General features: G+C 46.9%; 1 protein-coding gene across 5 annotated transcripts in view; it reads right to left on the bottom strand.

The window, feature by feature from the left end:
• Positions 1–14,606, bottom strand: part of LOC309383858 (zinc finger protein 446-like) — a 30,761-nt gene extending 16,155 nt beyond the window's left edge. The window contains exons 1-6 of one of the 5 annotated variants that reach the window (XM_081936827.1): positions 14,524–14,604; positions 13,579–13,714; positions 12,730–13,357; positions 12,353–12,452; positions 12,165–12,232; positions 2,307–2,436 (exon numbers count right to left, since the gene is read on the bottom strand). In XM_081936827.1, the coding sequence (XP_081792953.1) occupies positions 2,307–2,436; positions 12,165–12,232; positions 12,353–12,452; positions 12,730–13,149 (718 nt within the window). In that variant the 5' untranslated portion in view covers positions 13,150–13,357; positions 13,579–13,714; positions 14,524–14,604. Of the gene's footprint in view, positions 1–2,306; positions 2,437–12,164; positions 12,233–12,352; positions 12,453–12,729; positions 13,397–13,578; positions 13,715–14,523 lie in introns of all 5 variants that reach the window. The other 4 variants (XM_081936828.1, XM_081936829.1, XM_081936830.1 and 1 more) reach the window with 4 other exon arrangements.
• Between the last annotated feature and the right edge of the window lie 1,194 nt (positions 14,607–15,800).

Genomic DNA, 15,800 nt, shown 5'->3' with positions numbered 1-15,800 from the left:
CCGTCGACTCGCCCGAATCTGTAACGCTCTCTACATGGGGCTTCCCTTGAAATGCACTCGGAGACTGCAGTTGGTCCAGAATGCGGCCACGCGGGTGATTATGGGGAGTACTAAGTACTCCCATGTGACACCTCTCCTGCGTGAGCTGCACTGGCTTCCTGTGGTCTATCGAGTGCGTTTCAAGGTCTTGATTACGATCTTTAAAGCGCTCCATGGCTCAGGACCTAGTTACCTGCGGGATCGTATTCTGCCCCATACATCCCTACGACCCATCCGCTCGCACAGAGAGGGACTTCTCCAGGTGCCGTCCACCAGACAGTGCCATGGGGCGGCGCCTAGGAGCAGAGCCTTCTCTGTGGCGGGCCCAGCCCTGTGGAATGACCTCCCCCCGGATATTAGGACCACTACTGACCTCCGCTCCTTCCGTGTCAAGCTCAAGACCCACCTTTTCCAAATAGCTGGCCTGGCTCAACCATAACTTCGTAACGCTCCTGATGGGTTTTTTAATTCAGTAATTTTATTTAAGGGGATTTTAAATTGTGTTTTAATTGTCTTTCACTTATGAGTCAACCTCCTCCATGCACATGTATATGTCTCTGTTCTTTATGTATATATGTTTGTCTTATTTGTATTTTATCTGTTTTGATTGTACGCCGCCCCGAGTCCTTCGGGAGAGGGTTGCGGCTAATCAAATAAAATTATTATTATTATTATTATTATTATTATTATTATTATTATTATTATTATTATTATTATTATTATTATTATTATTATTATTATTACCCAGAGTCCAAGCCTGTCCGGATCTGAGCGATTCTATCCTGCAGATACTGAACAAATTCTTCAGCCCTACCCTGCATGGGGTCTTTCCCAGTTCCTTGGTTAAGTAAGGAACAGGTCACCCTAAATAGGGCGGCTGAGCAGTTATCTGTGGACGTGATAAGAGCGGAAAAATGTTGCCATTTTGCCGCTTTTATCGCCACTAAGTAGGATTTAATATGAATTCTTACTAGTGTTCGATCAGATTCGGACCGGCTGGCCCTCCAACCAGTCTCTAGGCGTCTTTTCCGGCGTTTCATCTCCCGGAGTTCCTCGGTAAACCAGGAAGCCACCCGGGATTGACACCGGGTCAGAGGCCGCAAAGGCACAACGCGATCCAAGGCCCCATGGCTGCCCTATCCCAGGCTTCCATTAGGGCTTCGGTCGAGTTGTGAACAAGGGATTCAGGAAAAATCCCAAGCTCCATCAGGAACCTTTCAGGGTCCATCAGGCACCTGGGGCGGATCCATCTAGTTAGTTCCACCTCCCTGCGGCGAGGGGTAGCAGTATGGAAGTCAAGCCTGATGAGGAAATGATCAGGCCATGACAAGGGTTGAATAGAAATATCCCCTAAATCTAGATCATTCATTCACTGCCCAGAGACAAAAATCAGGTCGAGCGTGTGTCCCCTGTTATGGGTGGGGTCTTGAATTAACTGAGTTAGGTCCATAGCCGTCATGGAAGCCATGAACTCCCGAGCTGACTCGGATGTCTCGCCAATGGAAGTCAGATTGAAATCCCCCAGGATCATAATTTTCCAAAAATCAGATGATTGAAGGAGGGGAAAAACGAATGTTCTTCTATTAAGCTTAAGCTGCATGTTTGCAATGAGAAACCGTCACCATTTCACCCCTAATTCTAAGGCGCAGGATAGAAATAAAACAGAACTATTTAACCCACTTACTTGAACAACAAGGCCTCATAGCAAAAGAACTTAAGACACATATATCGCTTCATAGTGCTTTACAGTCCTCTAAGCGGTTTTCAGAGTCAGCATATTGCTCCCAACAAACTGGGTCCTCATTTTCTGACCTCAGAAGGATGGAAGGCTGAATCAACCTTGAGCCTGGTGGGATTTGAACTGCCAAATTGCAGGCAGCCAGCAGTCAGCAGAAGTAGCCTGCAGTACTGCATTCTAACCACTGCGCCATCACAGCTTCACAGGACTGATATGGAATTATATGGGCCAAAAAAAGCTGAAATCTGTGATGGAGTTTAACATTACATCAAGACAAGGAATGACTTTGCCACTGACTTCTTTAAATAGAAATAGAAAACACATCAGATGTGCAATGGGACAGGATGCATCTAAAGAAAATGTCATGGATCTATTTCCTTCCTAGGAGCAGGAGAATGGCATGTTTCTACCTGCTTCCTCCCCAGAGATGACATCAATTTGAGATTTTTAAAATGAGAAACAGCCAGAGGTATCCAACTACAAAAAGTCTTCCTAAATTCTCTGTCTGCAGAGTAGGAAACACCCTTACCAAGAGAGGCCACGTTCCTGTAATTTTCCATCATGACTTCCCAATGCAGAGCTTTTTGGTCAGGATCCAGCTGAGACCAGTCCTCCTCGGAGAAATACACAGCCACCTCCTCGAAGGAGACGAGGCCCTCCTGATGGGAAAAGAGAGTACACAGAAGGCCCAGGAGGAAGTTTAGAAAAAGATCCTATGATTTATAAATTCCCAAACAAAGTATGCACTAAGGTAAATGGCTCTGCTAAGTAGCATTCCAGGGTTTATGTGAGAAAATAGACAGAGAAAGAGCGTTGGTACTTACTTGATACACGCCATGTAATAGTGTGGAGATAGCATCGATGCATGGGTTGACATTGTCTGCCTTCTGATTGGACTGAGTCTGATTAAAGATAGTTAAGACACACCCCTTGTTGCGAGCCTTACCCAGCTTTTCAGCAAAGAAGAACTTAAACAGACTCAACGTGTCATCACTCAATAACTTTAGTAAACCATAACTCATAATCAATCAAATATCAGCAAACAGTACTTGACAACAAAGAACCTGAAATATAACCCATCATAAGATCTACTACCCCTTGATACCAAGGAACAGTGCATAAAACAGATCAGTCGTATATTAGGGAGGGGATGGATGCTATCTCCACCCAATTAGAAGAGGCGTATCAGGTAAGTACCAACGCCCTTTCTCAATATAGGTGGAGATAGTATCTATGCATGGGACATACCCAACCCCTATTGTCCCGACGATGGGAGGGAGTGAGACTGATCAGAAACAGGTGCGGCCAAACGGACCGCTTGTAAGACCCTGCTGCCGAAAGCCGCCTCCGCAGATGCAAATTTATCAATTTTATAGTTGGTAATGAACGGGGAATGTGAAGCCCAGGTGGCTGCTCTGCAGATCTCATCTAGAGACGCTTGTATAGCCCAGGCTGCCATAGTAGCTGCACTTCTCGTAGAGTGAGCAATTATGCCTCGAGGCACTGGCTCATGTTGTGAACTATATGCCCTAGCTATGCAGCTGCGCAGCCACTTGTTGATGGTTGAGGCAGACACCTTCCGGACTAGAGTTGCAGGCTGAAACAACACAAACAGCATTTCCGACCTCCTTAAGTTGGAAGTAAGTTTTAAGGGCACGTTGCACATCCAGCTTGTGCCACCTTCTCCCCAAGGGATGGTTAGGTGAGGGGCAGAAGTTGGGCAAAACGACCACTTGTGCCCGATGGAACCAGGAGGAAACCTTGGGTATAAACGAAGGGTTTACCCGTAGGAGCACTCTGTCGGTGTGGAAGGTACAAAGATCCTCCCTCACTGACAGAACCTGCAGCTCTTAAATCTTCCTGGCGGGGGTGATAGCCACCAGGAAGGCAACTTTCCACGTGAGGAGCTGCAGTTCCACAGAGCAGGGAGGTTCAAAGCCACCCCCCTCTGTTAGAGCCGACAAAACCTTTGGCAAATCCCACATGGGGTAGCGGTGAACCACCGGTCGTCTCAAATTGACTGCACCCTTTAGGAACTTCCTCACAGTCGGGTGATGGGACAAGGGTTGTCCCCCCGTCTTCCCAAGTCAGAATAGTGGCCAGAACTGCTACCTGCCGCCTCAACATGCTAGGTTACAAATCTTTCTCCAGCCCAACTTGGAGAAATTCCAATACCTGGGGTACAGAAGCAGTTGTAGACAACCGGTCTTGGTCTCACACCATTGACAGAATTTACGCCATGTAGCATCATAGATGCGGACCATGGATCACCTCCTGAAGGTCTGGATCGTGGCAATGACCCTGGAGGAAAAATTGTCCTCCCTCAGAGATTCCTCCTCAAGCGCCAGGCAGTCAACTGGAGCCACTGAGGGTCCGGATGCTCCAGTGACCCCTGGTGAGGAAACCCTCAGCCTGAGGGATCCTCCAGGGTCTGGCCACTGACAAAGTCTGTAAGTCGGCGAACCACGGCTTGCACGGCCAATGAGGGACCACCAGATTCACCTGTGCCCTTTCGGTGATCACCTTGCATAACGCCTGAGGAATTAGGGGCAGTGGGGGAAATGCATAAAGAAGGCCTGGGGGCCACCGACACCTGACAGCATCTATCCCCTCTGGGCCTTGTGTCCGAAACCTCACATAGAAGTGGGGGAGCTGGGTGTTGTCTGGGGTGCGAACAGGTCCACAACTCGCGAGCCAAAGCGAGCTGATATTAGTTTGTTTTGTTTGTTTTTATTGGATTTATATGCTGCCCTTCTCCCAAAGGACTCAGGGCGGCGTACAACATTAAAAAACACACATCCTGAAAAGTTAAAAAGAAATTAAATATATATCCAAAAAAACAAATCGAATTTATAGAACAATACATTTAAAAAATAAGTTAAAATTAACAGGCCAGGCCGGCTTGCTGGAAAAGCCAACTTTTTAGGGCGCGTCGCAAGGACCGGAGGTCGGGGATTATGCGAAGCTCCAGGGGCAGCTCATTCCAGAGGGAAGGTGCTCCCACAGAGAAGGGTCTCCCCCTGGGGGTCACCAGCTGACACTGTCTGGCCGATGGCATCCTGAGGAGGCCAACTCTGTGGGATCGTATGGACGGTGGGACGCTACTGGTGGCAGTAGGTGGTCTCGCAGGTACCCTGGGCCTAAGCCATGGAGCGTGTTAAAGGTCATAATTAATACCTTGAATCGCACCCGGAAAACAACCGGCAACCAGTGCAGGCCGCCTAAAAGGGGTGTAACATGGGAACACCTAGGTACCCCCATGACAACCCGCGCGGCCGCATTCTGGACCAGCTGAAACCTCTGGGTGCTTTTCAAGGGCAGCCCCATGTAGAGAGCATTGCAGTAGTCCAGGCGAGAAAGGACGAGGCATGAGTGACTGTGCACAGAGCATCCCGATCCAGGAAGGGGCGCAACTTACATACCAGGCGAACCTGGTAAAAGCCCCCCCTGGTCACGGTTGGAACAGATGAGGATGGAGGCACCATTCCATGTGGTCCACCTTGGCTCGGCTGAGCCAATCAGCCCAAACATTCTCCACCCCTGAAATGTGTTCTGCTCTCAACAATGCCAAGTGCCTCTCTACCCAGAGGCCCAGTTCCTTGGCTTCCTTCATGAGTGTCTTGGACTTTGTGCCACCTTGAAGGTTCACATGGGCTTTGGTGGCCACATTGTTCGTCAAGACGAACACATGTTGGTCTGCAATGGGGCCCAGAAACCTCTGGAGAGCTAGGTGGATGGCTCTGAGTTCCAACCAGTTTATGTTGTGAGTCCTGTCCACCTGGTCCCACCGTCCCTGGGCCATCTGCGCTTGCAGATGGGCCTCCCAGCTGTAAAGGCTGGAGACCGTGGTAATCGTCACCCTGTGAATGACTCTGAAGGTGTAGCCCCTGGTGATGGCCATCAACCTCCACCAGCGGAGGGAGTGGAGGATGTGCTCGGGAATGGTGACCTTCACCAGTGATGTACTCCTGCGTGCCTTCTGAAAGCGTAAGAGAAATCACTGTAGGTCCCTAGTGTGTAGGCGTGCCTAAGGCACGATGTTGATAGCCAACACTATTTTCCCTAGCAAGCAGGATAAGGTGGCTAAGGAGACCCTGTGCTGACTCAATACCTCCCCAACCAGTAGCTTAATAGTCTCTTGTCCATCCTGTGAGAGGAAAACCTGCCTGGAGACGGAATCAATTCACGCCCCCAGGTGCAAGATCAGGGTGGTGTGTTCAAGATGTCTGCTGTCCCTGTTTATGGAGAACCCATGGGTCTCCAAAGTGCGTATTATTACTTCTAAGTCCTGCCTTGCTCCAGATAAGTGTCCTGGATTGTAACAACATGTCATTGAGGTAGCATTGGACATACCCGGGCAAAGCCCTCAGATGTGCTGCCAATGCTACCAGCACCTTGGTGAATTCAATTCTGCCGTGAATTGGACAGCCGCCACGATCTTATTCATATCCTGATGCGCCCTCGAATCAGTTGCTGGAATTCTTTGCTGGAGCTGTTGGAGCCAGAAGAGGCTTGAGGACCTCCTCCTACGATCCTGGCATGGTGGTTGCCTTGTAAAGAGCCGCCATTGGGGCGTTGATCGTCGGAACTTGCAGAAGCTGCCCCAGTTCATTGGCCATATCATAAATTTTTTTGTCTATAGAAGATGGTGTAGGGTCAGATGTTGGGTAAGCCCACTGGCGTTGCACCACGTCCAGAAACAGTTTTGGAGCAGGAACAGTTTCCATTTCCACCGTTTGTTCTACAAAAAAGGAATCCGCTGAAGTAGAGGCTATGGTAGGCCCCGGAGCAGCCAGTTGTGCCCCAAAGGTGGCTGAAGCTTTGGCCTTGGTCAGCAGGGTCTTGAAGTGGGCCGGCTGGAACACCCCAGAGAATGAGGCTTTTTCTGGAACTGCCTCATCTCTAGAAAATTCAGCGTCTTTAATCTCTCCGTCCTCTGAGACAGGAGATTGGCTACAGTTAGACCTAGCCGGAGACAAGGGTCTCTGCAATGCTGGGGCCAGCACTGTATTCGGGTTAACCACAGTAGTCACTGGTGGGGCTACCCCAGACCCCTGTTGTAGGCCCGCAGCTATGCCTTGGGTAACGGCAGATGCAATAATGTCCTGAATACCGGCCAAAGCCAGGAGGGGTCAGTTGCATATCTGGGCGAAGCCCCGCAGCTGTAGGAGTAAATGTAGCTTCAACATGCCTGCTGCCCACATTTCTCATCTGGACATCTTGCAATGTGTCCTTGGAGGTCAGGGCCTGAGCCCGAAGTATTGATTGGAAACAGTGGGCTGAAGGGGCCAGGTTCCTGGTCCAATCTAATTGGGGATAGTAGGAAGGACCTATTGCTGGCTTGGGACACCTGATCCTCATGGCACAGGGCCTAGTTACATGCAGGATCGCATCCTGCCCCACACATCCCTACGACCAATTCGTTCACACAGAGAGGGACTTCTCCGGGTGCCGTCCACCAAACAGTGTCGGGGGGCGACACCCAGGAGCAGAGCCTTCTCTGTGATGGGCCCAGCCCTGTGGAATGACCTCCCCCGTGACATCAGGATCACTTCCGATCTCCGCTCCTTCCGTGTACAGCTGAAGACCCACCTCTTTCAATTATCTGGCCTGGCTCAACCGTAATTTTTTTTTTTTCTCACTCCTCCTGACTGTCTTTTTAAATTCTAAATTTTAATTGTACATTGGGTTTTTTACAATTGGGTATTTTAATGGGGATTTTAACTGTCTAAATGTTGTAATTGGTTACCTCCTCCGTGCATGTGTGTCTCTGTATTTTTGTATGTTTATGTGTTTGTATACATGTTTCTATGTTCTATATGCCCACTGTACGCCGCCCCGAGTCCTGCCTGGAAAGGGAGCGGCTAATAAATTCAAATTTATTATTATTATTATTTTGACAAAGAGGAGGTAGGCTGTGAGTTGTGGATTTAGAGCCATGCTTATCAGGTGCCTTATCCTTCCCCTTCTCAGACCTGGAACCTGACTTAGGAGACTTTTTATCTTTAGAAGTCTGGCCAGTTGACTTTTCTGCCCTCTTGCGCCCAAGGCTGGGAGGTGGAGGGCTCCAACGCAATCAGGCGCCCCTGATCGGGTGACACTGTGCCTGGACTTATGACAGCTATTGAAGAAGCAGCCTCCACCATCTTGAAATTGCCCTGACAGACACAAAATGGTGTCTCGTGCCCTTTTTAACGGTCCCCTGAGAGGCTGCAGTAACGGGAGCTGGCAGTCCTAGCAGGCAGCTCAAAGGCTGGAAAACGTGGCCAGGAGGAGGCTGGAATCAATCAAATCTGCCCTTAAAACTCATTTGGCTGCATGCTGCTCCCAAAGCTGCTCCGCGATCGCCGCCAGCAAGCCCGACCACAAGGGATCAAAGGACTGATAACAGAAGCTGCGCGACGATCCTCTGACTGCTGGCGGGCTCTGCAAACCTCCCTGGCAACAGCACACTGTCTCACCGCCTCTCCGCTTTGCTGGGAACACTTTTCAGGCGCCGCTGTGGCTTTCCAAGCTGAAAAGGGCGCGATGACACAAAACGCCTCAGCTGAGGCATTTTCAGCAAGCTGTCAAAGGCTCCGACTGAGGGAAACGGCTTTCGCTGGAGGCAGAAACGATAGTCTCAGCCAGCTAGGTAAGAAGTGGGGATCTAAGCCTCTTTAGTGGTCAGACAAGAGCGCTACTCTCTCCCGCCCTGTCAGTCTTCTCTGGACAGGTAGATGTCCCACAGGGCGAGCAATGGGGGCAGGCCCTTTCTCTCTGGCCCAACTGACAGTCCCAGGAAGCACACAGTGTTACTCTCAATCCAGTCAATAGTAATTAAAAGAGAAGCAATGCAATATTTTTTTTCCAATCTATAATAAAACCAATTATCAATATGCGATGACACGACCATCCTGAGAAGTGGACTGAGTCGAAAAGCTGGGTAAGGCTAGCAACAAGGGGAGTGTCTTAACTATCTTTAATCAGACTCAGTCCAATCAGAAGGCGGACAATGTCATCCCATGAATGGATGCTATCTCCACCTCTATTGAGAAAAGGTTCGGATTGAAGAAATGTTTTGGGTAGTGTCATGCCACAACATATAAGTTTATACTGTTGTTGCTCTCTTGCCCCATCAAGTGGCCGGACAGACAAACAGTCCCCAAGTATATTATTTTGGAGCCGACTCCACCCATTTACCAATTAGCCTGCACTCTGAAACCAAGTGCATGCTGGGAAGCCAAACTCCATTTCCTTGGTGGAGATGACACAGCATACAGGGAAGGGGGGTGTTCAAAAACTATCCACATGGTGCTTACAAAACAACCTGAGCCTGAATATCAGCAAGACAAAGGAGATGGTGTTAGACTAACGGAAGAAGAGAGAGGAATCTGCCCCACTTTACATTGAGGGGGGCTGTATGGAGCCAGTTTCCTCCTTTTAATTCTTAGGAGTCTATTGCCTGAAAATCAATATAACCTAGGTCCGTGATGGCGAACCTATGGCACGCGTGCCACAGGCGGCACGCGGAGCCATTTCTGAGGGCACGCGAGGCATTGCCCTGTCAGCTCCAGTGCGCATGCACCCGCTGGCCAGCTGATTTTCGATAGTTTTTTTTAATCTCCGGAGGATTTCCTGAAGCCTCCAAAGGGCGAAAAACAGCCCAATGCAAAGAGAGCTGCCGGAACGGGGAAAGACAAGTGGCAAGGAAAGAGGCTTCTTTCACTCCTGCTGGCTGTTCTGTTTCCCCCTCCCCCCTGCTACTAAAAAGGATCCTGCCCGATCGCTTGAATCCACAGGGAGAGAGCTGCCAGCACGAGTGAAAGAAGCCTCTTTTCTTGCCGCTTGTCTTTCCCCCCGTGCTGCCTGCTGTGTTCCCCCCTCCCCCCTGCTAGTAAGGAAAGAAGAAAAGAGGCTTCTTTCATTCAACGTGGCTGCTGTTGCCCTTTTCTCCATTTCAGTGCTAGGGCATCGAGGTTGCCCCACCCACCATCGCCCAGGTCCTCGCTTCTCCCAAACATTTCTTTGCCTACCTGATTTCCAGCTCCATCGCGTTTCTTGCCATCGTGTGCAGAGAAACAAAGTTTGTGGGACTAAAAAAAACTTCAATCAATTACAACTTGGGGAGGGGGAAGAGATCTCGCAAAGTTGGAATTGATTGATTGAAAGGAGTTTTTTTTAGTCCCACAAACTTTGTTTTCCTGTCCAAAACGGCAAGAAACACGATGGAAAAATGCTACGGAGGGGAAATTAAATAGGCAAAGAAATGCTTGGGAGAAGCGAGGACCTGGGCGATGGGGGGTGGGGCAGGCTCCATGGAGTGGTGCTGAAATGGAGAAAAGGGCAACAGAGGAGCCACCTTGAGGGGGAAAAAGCTGCTTTTCCTTATTTCCTTGCTACTTGTCTTTCCCTCATGCAGATTGGTCTCTTCCTCATTTCCCTTTGGATTGCAGGGACCAGGCAGGATCCTCTGTGCTAGCACGGGGGAGGGGGGGGGAACAGAGCAGCCACCTTGAGGGGAAAAAGCTGCTTTTTCTTCTTTTCTTGCTGCTTTTCTTTTCCCTGTGCCAGCCGCTCCCTTCCTCATTTGTCTAATGACTGTAGTGCCCAGGATCCTCTTTAATAGAAGGGGAGAATTTAGCAACTGGACTCACACCTGCCATTGTAAAAAGGGCCCAATCTTTACACAAGAGAATGATAAGGTTCGCCATCACTGACCTAGGTGGCCAGAAAGGCCCAACAGAGACTCCACTTCCTCAGGGTCTTGCGAAAAGATAAAGTGGAACCACAACTGATGACTTCCTTCTACAGGTCCACAATAGAAAACATCCTCACTCATTGCATTACGGTGTGGTATGCTGGCTTGACAGCTGCAGATAGAAAGACTTTACAGAGGGTGGGGAGCACAGCACAAAACATTGTGGGCTAGCCGACATGGCTAGGGCTCCCTGCCTTAGGAGAGCGAAGAAAATCCTCAAAGAGGACTAACACCCTGGTCAGTCCTTCTTTCCTCTCCTACCATCGGGTAGAAGATATAGAAGCATAGTCAGCCGCACAAACAGGCTGACGAACAGTTTTTATCCATGGGCTGTCTGAGTCCTGAATGAAAAATAACTCTACAACAACAGTATGGGAAAAAGTGAAAGGAAAACACTACTTGGAAATACCAAGGTGGCTTTCAACAATGGAAGGTTTGACACATCCGAATATTAGTAATATGAGAAACATTATTTAGATACAATGATATTTTATCAGAAAGTGGAGAACTAAAACAGAAAAAAGAACTAGAAGAACAAGGGATTGATATAGACTGTTTACACAAATGCAAATATAGTTATTTACTTAGAATTAAATTAGAGGAAGAAGAAGTAAAGTGATAGCATAGGCAAAAAAATTTGGTTACACGATTGAATTAGAAAAATGGCAACAACTATGGGAAAGGAACTAATAAACTAACAATGGCAACAGCATATAAAATTTTTTGGGAAAAATGTTTTATAGATGGCATATGCCACCCAAAAGATTAACAAAAATGTTTAAGGACAAATCAGCCAAATGTTGGAAGTGTCACCAATTACCAGGATCATATTATTATATGTGATGGACCTGTAGGGAAGCAAGAAGTTCTTGAGTTAAAATACAGACATGGTTAGAGAAAATGCTACATTGAGCTGAGACCAGAGGTATTTTTATTGGGTATCCTACCAGAGAAATGTAATAAAGAAGACACATATTTGATCATACACATAATAACAGCGGCTAGAATTGTATTTGCACAGAATTGGAAAACAGACAATATCCTGTCAGAAGGAGAGATAATAAAGAAAATACTGGATTGTGCAGAAATGAACAGATTAAGTCTAAGAATAAAGGATAAACAGGAATCGATGTACTCCAGGACATGCGGGCGATATTATGATTGGTTAGAAAATGAAAAAAAGATTACAGATTAAGTAACCCAGACGACACACTATAAAGAAGAAGAGGGAAAGAGGAAGAGGAGAGGAGAAAGGAGGGAAAGAAGAAAGGGAAAAGGAGCGGAAGTAAGGGAGGGGTAGTAAGAGTAGGAGAGAGGGTAGGAAGGGGAATAAGAGAGGAGGAGTGGGGGAGGGAGAGGAAGAAGAAAAGAGATAGGAGAGAAGGAAAGAAAGAGGAGGTAGAGAAGAAGGGAGGTTGGAAGGAAAGGAGACGGAAGACGAAGTAGGGTTGTTGTAAAATAAGAGCGATGTATGAGGTGGCAGGAAAACGACCCCAATTATGTTTTTAAACTTTTAAATGAATTGTGATAAATGTTAAAAGATAACACATAAATATTAACAGTACTTATGAGAATGTATATTTGCGAATACAAGAAATAAAAATAAAACTTTTTTAAAAAAAATCTAAGAAATTAATTTCCTCTTACTTGAACCGGAGTTTCAACCATTCTTTCAGTTCCACCATCAGGAAGGGTCAACTTCCTTCTATTCTTCCCTATGGGGGAGACAGAATTTACACTGCATAATTCATAACATGGGAGTTCTATAGAAGAGAAGGCATAGAGAAGATGAAACAGTTGAGATCCCTCTGGGGAATGGGAGAGCTTTAGATTACCTCCGGTTGTGTCCGTATTTGGAATCTCCTGAGAGATTTCCGGAGATAAACTTGATGGATGCATCCTTCCCTCAGGATCTCTGATATCCACCATGAAGGACTTGAAAAGGAGGCAGGAAAAAACAAGAAGTATAAATGGACAATACACATCAACAAATGGATTCTTCTTCTGTAAACAGCCCTCCAAAGCCCCAGAAGACTATCAATGAGATTGGAAATTAGGAAAGGAACAACTATCACAAATTTAAAAAAAACAATGTTCTTCAAGAATTAGAAGTATCTCCATGTATAATGAATGCCAAAGAACTCTGGTAGGCATGAGTTAAGAATTCAAACCCACTGTTAGATTTAGTGCATTAGATTAGAAGGTCTCTCACCTGCAACTCAACCTGCTCCTTCTTCTCCTCCTCCACCTGGCTCAGGAGATAACCTTCCACCAGGGCCACCGCCTGGGAGCTGGTCTCTGCTCCACACTCTCGTACCCAGCTCTCAATGTTCAGGGGCAGAAGCATCAAGAACTGTTCCAAAACAACCAGGTCCAGCATCTGTGCTTTTGTGTGCTTTTCTGGTTTCAACCATTGACTACAAAAGGAATGGAGTCGGCTGCATAGTCGTCGGGGACCTTCATTCTCTTTGTATTGGAAGCTCCTGAACTTCCAGGGCTGAACTTCTGAAAGGCTGGTTGTCTCCTCCAGTATCTTCTGCCCAGTTCTTGCCCAGATCTCCCCATCGCTCTCAGGCTGGACACCAGGAGGGTCTGTTCCAATTCCCTCACTTTCTAAAGATTGGCTTTTCATTCTTTCTCTGTCTTGTAGTGCAATGCCAAATGGGTCTAGGGAATCTTATGGATCTCCAAACACCTTTGTTTTCATAGTACCATTCATGTAGCAATAGTCAGGCAAGTCTTTCAGCCTTTTCTCTCTAATTTTTTGCCTCCAAATGAGTCAGTATAAATGGTTCCCAATTTTTGCCTCCTAGAGAGGTGGTACAAATGGTTTCCAATTTCTGTATATGAGATTAAACACAAAATGGTGGATTTTACCCCTGAAGAACAATTGATGGAAAGATATATTTTTCTGAGCTAGTACAGGATTGTACACATTGAGCACTTAGCCCTTGTGCAGGAATGTGTGTAAATAAATAAATGCATTTTGGATACATTCTTCAATTTCTTTTTTCCTCAACAAAGTAGGGCTTGCTTTATAAAAACCTAGATCTGCATTTACCTACAAAGAAGGTTTTACCCTGTTGGAAGAAACTTTTCTTCTGTGTTCAGCTCCAAGTGGGGATAAAGACCCTGGAAACATGGAGGCTGCTTGGAAAGATGGTTTAATGGTGTACAGAAGCACATGGCTTGAGGTCCTGGGGAAAAAAAGTGATCACATGCTTCAGATGTTGGGTGAAGAAAAAGAGAGAGTGAAGAAGGGGCTTACTGGGTTTTTTTATACTCTGTTCAGCCCCACCTCTCTGTTTCCTGTTCCCATGTCAGAAACTTATTCTGATTGATTGTCAGATTCCCATGGGGCGCTGCAGGGGCAACTCTCTAGGCTGTGTTTTGAGTCCAGGTTGAGTTCTCAGATGCCATGTGGTGAATTGGGTAAAGGGTAATACTACCATGCCTTAATCCCATCACCCTGGATCTGAAGGGAAGAGGTCTTTGTTATGTAAATAGACTGGCCCAGGCTTTTTTTTAAATGGTCAACTTAGAAAGGTGGGTGCATTAAGAGTGAGCCTGTTTCCTGCCTAAAACATGTTTCCCCATTTCTTATCCAGGGAAATATGTTCTGCCTTTTCAATATTTCCCAGGATATTTCATTTTTCTAGGAGAGGGTGGGTGCTAAACTCCTGCAACTCAAACTCTAATAGGTGAACAAACCATGACAGTTCACTTTAAAAAAATGAAATTCAAAAAAAATGACTTGCTTTTGATGTTCTCTTTTGAACTTCCGGGGATCCAACCCAATTTTAGTCTCCTGCAGCACCTAAGGAGAAGGCGGGCAGAATCTCCTGCAGTTCCTCCCTTGCAACCATCTTCTTATTCCCTGCTCCAGATTTCCCCTCCAGGCTCCCCCCTTCTCCGACCTCGGAGCTTCCTCCAGGCTATGGGGGGGGGGCAGAGGATTCCCCCGGGACCCTCCCTCCTCTATATACACACACACACCGCCACTTACTCTGCCCATCTGTAGTTCGCCTCCCTTCAGGACTTCCGTAAACCCATAACCTCCTGCGAAGCTCAAAGGGTTAAATAGAGACGTCAGATCCAGTGACGTCACTTCCCTCCCATTCTCCTATGGTAAATCACCTCTGGCGTCCGCCCTCCAGTGGCCGAATGGGGAATCGCACGGCGTCCTGTTCTCTTTTTAGAGGGACACAGCTGTCGGATTCCTGTGTGCATGGAAGGTGTTTATGCAAAGGGTGGAAACGGTGCCTTTTCCATCAGGGCCCAGAAAGGAAGAGGTTGTCCCCCCCGCCCACCATCAATAACTCTTCTTTATCCAATTGCTTCTGACAGAGTTACATCCATGTGCCCCCTTTCACTTTTAAGAAGGGTTCCTGTGAGAAAGCTACATCCTTTTATACAGGGAGCGAAGGGGCACAGAAGAAATCGGATTCAGCCTTCTTCTTACTCAAGAGATTCAAAATATAGAATTCCAAGTAACATAGTTGGAAGGGATATTTCATGTTGTGTAGCCCAATTCCCTGCTCCAGCAGGAAACTCCACACCATCGCAGGCCAATGCCTGTCCAATGTCTTCTTGAAAAGCACCCAAAACCTCTGGAGTCCAGCTGTTCCACTAGTTAACTGTCCTGTCAGGAATTTTCTCCTTGGTTCTAGGCTGAAGATATCTGATAAGTTTTCATCTATTACTTACCTTACCATTGATGCTTTGGAAAATGGTTAACATCTTCTCTGTGATAGAAAACAGCGCTCTACTTGCATTCATGATCTTACCTAGTTAGGGTAATGAAATGTTTGGGAGAAAACAAGAAAGCTCGTAGAGCATCAAGGACCTCTAATATCCCACAAGTTGATTTATACTTTTTTCATTGTCTCCTTTCAGCAACAGTTTCAGAAATCTAACATGTCCCTTTTGTAAATCTAAAATAAGAAATGTTTTCCCAAATTATTCTCCAGTTTGACCTAGAACCATGTATTAGCAGAATTTGAATTTTGGTCATAATTCATGACAATTCTGGCCATCGCAGAAGCAGCCATGGTTGTTGGACAAAACAAAATGGCTGCTTGGCAAAAGAGGGCAGGTAGTTCTTGTCTGTATGCAGAAGGGAACTCATTTCTCCAACCCAACATAGCATTTTCATTTCACAGACACACACACTCACACACAACAGTGGAGGGAGAACCATTTGTGCTAGGCAGAAGTGTACGGGTTTCCCTCCCCTCTGTGCACTAGCTTTTCTAGCCATTATAAACACTGCATTTGTTAGCT

Source organism: Natrix helvetica, assembly GCF_964273705.1.
Source record: "Natrix helvetica genome assembly, chromosome: 1".
Classification (NCBI taxonomy): Eukaryota; Metazoa; Chordata; class Lepidosauria; order Squamata; family Natricidae; genus Natrix; species Natrix helvetica.
This window is presented reverse-complemented; position numbering and strand designations above follow the sequence as displayed.